Genomic DNA, 7,783 nt, shown 5'->3' with positions numbered 1-7,783 from the left:
CAACATGCAGCGAGCCCTCGAAATAATGGTCCTGTTCATGCGTTCAGCCACGCCATTCTGTTGAGGGGTGTACGGAATGGTATGATGTCTTACCATCCCATCATTGCTGCAAAACTCATCAAATTCATTTGAACAAAATTCCATACCATTGTCAGTACGGAGTATCTTAACCTTCTTTTCAGTTTGGGTTTCTACCATAACTTTCAACTTCTTAAAAGCATTAAAAACATCAGATTTATGTTTCAGGAAATATGGCCACACTTTTCTTGAGTAATCATCAATAATGATAAGCATGTAATTAGCACCACCATTAGAAGTTCTACGGGACGGACCCCAAACATCAGCGTGTACATAATCTAAAATGCCTTTGGTTGTATGAACGGAAGCATTAAATTTTACTCTTCTATGCTTACCAAAGATGCAGTGGTCACAGAACTCAAGCTTACCTAAATCGTAGCCATCAATTAGCTCTCTCTTTGCCAATTCTGCCATGCCAAGCTCACTCATATGTCCAAGACGCTTATGCCAAAGGTTAGTCTTACTAGATTCATCAGAACTAACGGCGACAATACCAGGCAAAGTGCTACCTCTAAGGACATATAATTTCGCAGAATTCATATCACCAATCATAATAATGAGAGAACCTGATGATACCTTCAAAAGTTTGTTCCCACCTTTGTACTTGTACCCGTCACAATCAAGGGTACTCAAAGAGATCAAATTCCTCGCCATGGAGGGTATGTGTTTCACTCCTGTCAACGTGCGTGTCATCCAATCATGGGTCTTGATCTGAACAGAACCAATGCCAACAATGCTGCATTCGTTGTCATTCCCCACACGCACAAAATCTCCACTCTGCACAGACTCATAAGAACTGAACCAATCTTTGTTACAGCAAATATGAAACGAACATGCAGTATCAAGAATCCATTCATCATCACGTGAAACACATGCAGCCAAAACAGCTAAGCAATCTCCATCAGAACTATCACTACCATAATTACCAGCAACAACAGCAGCCTCACCCTTACCGGTGACAACAGCAGCCTTACCATTACCATCATTATTTTTCGGTTGGTAAGTTCCGTTCCTTTTCTCCTTGTTCCGCAGCTTCCAACAATCATCAATATTGTGGTTAGATTTCTTACAATACCTGCAGAACTTGTCACGTCCTTTGGACTTTGAGCGACCTCTGTCGCCCTTGCTCTTATCTTTGTTGTTGTGGTAGTAGTTATCTCGTTGCTCAGGCCTGCCACGGACCTCTAATGCCTCCGACTTGGAGGACGAACTTTCAGCCTGCACCATAGATTTCATTTTCTCCTTTTGTTGGAGAGCATCATAAACTTCCGTGAGAGTTAGTTTGTCGCGGCTCAATAATATGGTGTCACGAAAATTACTGAAAGAATTAGGCAGCGAGCATAAAAGAAGAAGACCTAAATCCTCATCCTCATACTTAACTTCTATAGACTGCAAATCAGAAACAATCTCTTTCCAGGAAGATAGGTGATTCATTACCGAACCTCCCTCTTGCAACTTATGCGAGAACAGCTTCATCTTCACGTGCAATCTGCCCGTGAGATCCTTGGACAAACAGATCTCCTCTAGTTTAACCCATAACTCGGCGGTGGTTTTCTCCTGTAGCACTTCCTGCAGAATATTATTGGACAGATGGAGTTGAATCAACGATAAAGCCTTACGGTCTTTCCGCTTCTCCGCATCGGTCCAGGTATCCTTCGCTTTCTCGCCGAAAGCATCGATCGCTTCATCCAGATCTGAAGATTGGGGGAGAATCGCCATCATCTTCACTTGCCACAAAGCAAATCTCGTGGTGTAGTCCAGCTGCGGTAGATCGAACTTCAGTGACGACATCTCGTAAATCCTAGATCCAAAGAACACGGGCTCTGATACCACTTGTTAAAATCGAGATGCACAATAAACGAAGAACGAAAAATAAAACACTGCAGGGGACACGAGATTTTAACGTGGAAAACCCTTGCAACACACAAGGGAAAAACCACGGGCGCCAGCCAGCAAAACTTCACTATTTCGGTGGTGTTTACAAACGCCGTGGGTGTACAATGATGCGACAAAACCCTAGCGGCGGCTTACAGAGAATATATATAGACGGTGGCAACGATCCGTACCGCGGGGGGCGAAGCCCCCCGCACCCCCCAGGGGCACCTGCTGGGCCTCGGTGTGGGCTAACTTCTATCGTATGCATGTCCACTTCGGCAAAACGCTGAAGACGTTGTGGGCGGCAGGGCGGAGCCTCTTGGAGGCCATACCGGGCGCTGGCCCAGTCTTTTAAAATTAAACTTCTCGTTTAGCAGTGTATTTGGGACATCAAATCTTAGTATTCGTGCTCCTTGCTAGGCACACTTACTATATTGGCCCATATATGCTTCAGTCCTAGCTTTGTACAGTACTATCTTACACGTCGGCCCTTCCTTGGTTGCTGGCCACGCTCCGCCACTGGTGGGCGGGGCGAACAAATGATGCTCCCATCTGTCGTTGTTGTGCTGGTGAGTCGGGGGGTCGATGAGGGACACCGCAGAAGAGCAGAATGATTGCGTATGCTCGCCGAGGCAAAAGAGGCAGAGGCTCGATGGCATCGTAAGACGGTTCCCTTTAGGCCATGGAGGAAACGGCGACGCCGTCGGCTGTTCCAACCCAACCACGACGGAACCACAATAGGAGTTTGTCAGAGATGGCGGTGACGTCGTTGGCAATGATTGGGTGGATGAGTAGGAGGCAGGTGCGGAAGGCGACTGTGATGGCGGCGATGATGATCCAACAGGGTACGAGGCGGATCGGGAGGGAGACTGGACGTGTGCGAATATCAGGTGTCCCACGCGCAAAATCTTATGTGGTGGAGGTGCCGGCTCCCCCACGCACGTGGGGAAGCTGGGCTATTTTTTCTACTAAGGGCATCTCCAGCGGCGCGACGCATTTCGGACGTCCAAACGGACGCGTCGTGTCCGTTTGCGTCGGGCGAAATGGTCGAAAGTGTCCGGGTGTCCATTTGCGTCGGGGAGTGGCTCCAGCGACACGACGCATAATTTTTTTTTCATTCATACGCCATAATTTACATGATAATAAAAAGGACATAAAAAAGCCAGAAAGGGGTGCTAAAATAGGCGATGTCTACTGGTCGTCGTCGCTGGCGAGGTCAATCAGCTGCGGCGTCGGCCATGGAAGCGCGTACGCCGGCGGTGGAGGAGGTACCGCCGCACGGGCAGGAGGCTGTGGCCAGGGATCCCACGCTGGAGCAGCAGGCGGAGCACGGACGTTGGAACGCGTCGGCGTGGCCGGAGGAGTCGCCGGCCTCCCCTGCGCGAGCGCTGACTCGCGGAGCTGGATTGCGAGCCCATCCCACAAAGCGAGCTCGTTGAGCTCGTCCTGCTCGCTGTTGGCGAGTGCCATGGCAATGGCCTCCTCCTCTGAAATGTCCGGCGGCTGGTTCTCCGGATCCCACGCCGGTCCGCCGTTGTCGTGGTCGTACTGCGGCATGGTCACGTCGCCGTCCTCGTCCTCGTCGCCGTCCTCGTCCGCGTCCTCGTGGTCGTTCTCTTCTTCTTCGGCGGCGATCTCGCGCTTGAAGTAGTCTACGTCAGCGAGGTAGGCAGCGCGGCGCCGCGCGTCGAACTCCCACGCCCCGAAGGAAATCCAGTTGTAGGAGTTTAGCGCGTACGCCGGATCCTCCCGCAGATCCGGCGGCAACACCGCGCGGCGGCGCCGCACCTCGTCGCGCCGCTGTCGGCCCGAGCGCGGCACGGGGGGGACCGGCACGCGCCGGGAGTTCAGGTACCAGCCCCCTCCCGGCAAGTTCGCGTCCGGCCATGGTACCGGCCGGTTTTCCTCCCATAGCTGCCGAGCGAGGTCAACGCGTACGTACCGGCCGACCTGTGCTTTCTTGCCGGAACGCGAGCCGCTAGCCTCCTGGTCGTTCTTCGTCTTCCAGAACGGCCAGCATTTCTTCCCCATGGCGTCGGTGTGGTGGCTACTGTGGGATTTTGCCAATGGTTTTGGTCGGGGAAATGGGCGCCGACAGCGTCCCTTTAAGGCTCCGACGCCATCTCGCCTTCAATGGTCTGCCAGTGCAACGCCTACTAGCTGCGCATGCTCGCGGAAGCCGAGGCACGCCATTAACGCGGCCCCTGCAAAGGCTGCAGCGCGCCGCCCAGAAGTAATACCGCGGAAGACGAAGCAGTTGTGCCGCTGCCAGGCGGGCCCGGTGGGGAAGCGAGCGGACACTTTGCGCGTCCGCCGTGACGCAAACCTGGCGCATATTTGGGCCAGGTTTGCGTCTCCGCGGACAGTCCGGTAACTTTGCGTCGCCCCGCTGGAACAGGCCCCAGACGCATTTCCGATCACGGCGGACACAAATGGTCGCTCAGCGTCCGTTTGCGTCGCGCCGGTGGAGATGCCCTAAGCTCTAAATTGTGCTAGATCGTTTTGTGGCCAATCTCGTCCCATAGAGCTATGGGGTCGCTATTGCTGTTGGTGTAGGTGCTTGTCGACAACTATACATCTAAATTTTAATTAATGTTGACGAATCTAAGATAAAAGAAAAATACTGTATGAGATGGGTATGATATTTTCCATATTTCCATTCTGACGCATTTCAAAGGAGAAAGGCTGGTGAACATGCCGCGTAAAATGGAATTGATGTGTATCTCGCGAAAAAAGAATCCATATTTGTGTACAAAATTCAGTCAAAAAATTATCTGTCTTTAGCTACTAGTTTAAGAATATCTATATGTACAGATGAAGCTAATAACTCGCAGGTGGTTCCACTAATCTAAATTAGAAGGGTGCGGTAGCAACGTCTCGCTCCTCGTCGTCGGTGCGTCCATATTGGTGGCGAAAACTGTCATCGTCAAACGCGTCGGGATTAAACAAGTCATCGTCTTCATAGCCGTTGTCGCCGTCGTCGTCGTCCTCGGAGTCGGCGGCCATGGAGTTCTTCCTGACGCCGAGCACCGGCTTGAGACCATCGGTGAAGATCCGGACGGCGTCCTCCGAGGTGTGCGTTCTCAGGACATAGAGCGCTGCCTCCTGCATATATAAGTTGATACGTACATGAGAAATATTTAGAGATGGGGGAGAGAAAGATCATGTCAAGCAAAGGTGCGTAGGATCGATGGGTGTCTGGCGTACGTACCCTGGCGTACTTGAGCTCGTCGAGGGAGAGCGCTTTGGGCTCCCGCTCCATGGACGCCATCCTCCGTGGTCCTGCAGCTTCAGGCCTCATCGCGCAATCTCAGCTTTCGTTCATTCGCTCCTGCGGATGAATCTGTATGAATGTCTGCGGCTTTACTAGATCGGTTCTGCTCAAGCTTAGCTTTCCGTACGCGTTTGGTGAAGCGGAGGAGCGAGTTTCCCGCGTGCTCTCTATTTATACCTTCGGTCGGAAGAGAAAATGAGCACGAAGTGCAGACGTGTCGGCTCCCGCGGCGCGCACGTGGCGGACGCGTGTGACGGAAGGCGACGAAGCTGTCGCCGGCTCGGAGTCGTCGACCGGCATGGCGGCCACTGCATGGCTCACGTGTTGAAGTAACCAGTGACGGGTCAACACGTGGCGGCCGCTCGACTGCTGGAGGGGCGGCGTGGGAGTTCCGGCCGGTGGTTAACCACCTCGTGTGCCGTGACGTGCGATAATGTAGCGGCCGCGTAGACGGTGACCGACGCGCGCGCGGCGCACGTCTAGCTCCGATTCGCCCGTAAGTTGCTTCGCGATACTCCCAACTTTTCTGCAAACGTATTCTAAAAAAAAAAAAAAACTTTTCTGCATTTGCGCGCCATCCTCTCCCGATTGTCCGTGTGGGGCCGGGCAAAGTCTTCCTGTACCGATGATTTACTTCCATTTCATAATTCTTTTTGGGGATATGGAGAAAAAAAATCGGTCGTCCCTCCGCGCCATCTGATCACAATCCAACGTACAGAATCAACCGTGATACAAATTTTGCGTTTTGTTCCCTAGTTTTTGTAAACTCAACCCGCAGTCCTTAATCCCCCAGTTAACCCGAAAATGTATGTTTCTTTGGGCCTGACCTTTTCAATATTTACGACAAAATTGCCACTCTACGACTGATTCGAGTCTCATACATAGTATTGCAACAAAATCTCTCACTCCGCTTACAAAATATATGTACTATTACAACAGAAAAATTACAAAAAGTAAACAATAGTCTTATAAAAAAGTGGTTAAACAACAATTGTTTTGCTATAGTTTGGTTTTGTTATCACCAGATTTTAATCAAGTCAGGAGGTGGGCCGTGATTGAGATGGGCTTGGAGAATATGCACGGAAAATATTCATGAATCGGCCTTGTACAAGAGTTTGGGTTAGATTGCCCGTGTATCTGTAAATTGTAGTAGGTTACGTGTCGGTTAGAATTAAGAGATAGAGTTTAGCTCGTACACGGTTGGGTTTATTCCCAAGTTAGAAAGTCTACGGACTATAAATATGTATCTAGGGTTATTGAGAAGGAGGACGATCACGTTCGCAACAAACCAATCTAGGCGCATCGCCACCCCTTGTTTCGAGGGTTTCTCCCGGGTAAGCGCTATGCTGCCTAGATCGAATCTTGCGATCTAGGCAGTATCTTGTTTACTTGTTGTTCATGTGTTGCTCGTACTGAAGCCTTGTTGATGGCGAGCAACACCGTTATCATAGATATGTGTAATAACCCAGAACATAGGAACAACGAAGGGTAGATTTAGAAATGGGATGTGCATTTCATCGCAAAACGGGGGAAATTTTCGCGCCTTATTGCAACTAAACCTAAGAGGGATCGAGGTTCTCTCTCATTTTTGCACTTAGGGTTAGGCAATGTGAGTTAGGGAAATTTCGACATGATCTCTTTTTGTATCTTGTTACTTTGGGGAATGATTGCATTTGATAAGTGTTAAACATTTAACTATAAACATCACACAATATAAACAATGAATTCAAAATTCAAAAACAATATATAAATTCAAATTACTTTGAATTTCAAAGTGAATATCAAATACAATATTTAATCAAGAATATATACATTACATAATACGAAAGCTCATAAACCAAAACTTGAGCTTTATTGATATACAACACAAATTACAAAGTCTTTACAATATTCTTGATACAAGAATTGAGACATAATAATCAGAAATAAAAGAAAAGGAAAAATTACAAGTTTATTCTAAACTAAACCTAAACTAAGTGGCTTGAGGATGCTCTTCTGGCCATAATTCAAACCTGCAAAACAAAGAGCAAATACTAGACCAGAATACAAGTGTTAGCAAAGTTCAGTTTAGACAGTTAGCAGAAATAACACAAAATTCAGTTTGGACAGTGAAACTGTCACAGCACACTTGTGCTTGTCCAAATTTCTGGACAGCACAAGATAGGCATAGGCAGACCAACACCGAGCAAGCCACAGGGGCTCAAGTTTCACCATATGAAGGCTGTTGCTAGCCAAGCAACAGCAAGGCAATGCAAGGGGTGAGTCATAAAGTAACCAGGCTTGTGTGTCATGGCCAAGGAAGAAGTAGAGACCATATAAATAGCACACAACCCCTAGAACCATGACAGTCGACCACATATGCAAATCACCAGGTAAGGGTGAAGCAAGAACCAGCACCAGTTCATCCAGTTCATACTCAAGAACAGAAACCAACACAACCACTTAGCCCCAGGAATCATGGTGACCTGAGAAGCTCAACCGGCCCCGGAGGTGAAGGGCTGTGCACAAAAACCCCAAGTCTGCAACAACCAAATATTTCAATCTAGGAGCTGGAAC

At 49.2% G+C, this 7,783-nt stretch overlaps 1 protein-coding gene across 1 annotated transcript; it reads right to left on the bottom strand.

The window, feature by feature from the left end:
* Positions 1-4,655: 4,655 nt before the first annotated feature.
* LOC127348683 (uncharacterized) lies at positions 4,656-5,362 on the bottom strand. The gene is made up of 2 exons (XM_051374625.2): positions 5,165-5,362; positions 4,656-5,058 (listed from the first exon to the last, which is right to left on the bottom strand). The coding sequence occupies exons 1-2, from the start codon at positions 5,252-5,254 to the stop codon at positions 4,807-4,809; spliced, it is 342 nt and encodes a 113-aa protein (XP_051230585.1). The 5' UTR covers positions 5,255-5,362; the 3' UTR covers positions 4,656-4,806.
* Between the last annotated feature and the right edge of the window lie 2,421 nt (positions 5,363-7,783).

Source organism: Lolium perenne, chromosome 4 (assembly GCF_019359855.2).
Source record: "Lolium perenne isolate Kyuss_39 chromosome 4, Kyuss_2.0, whole genome shotgun sequence".
NCBI classification, from domain to species: Eukaryota; Viridiplantae; Streptophyta; class Magnoliopsida; order Poales; family Poaceae; genus Lolium; species Lolium perenne.
This window is presented reverse-complemented; position numbering and strand designations above follow the sequence as displayed.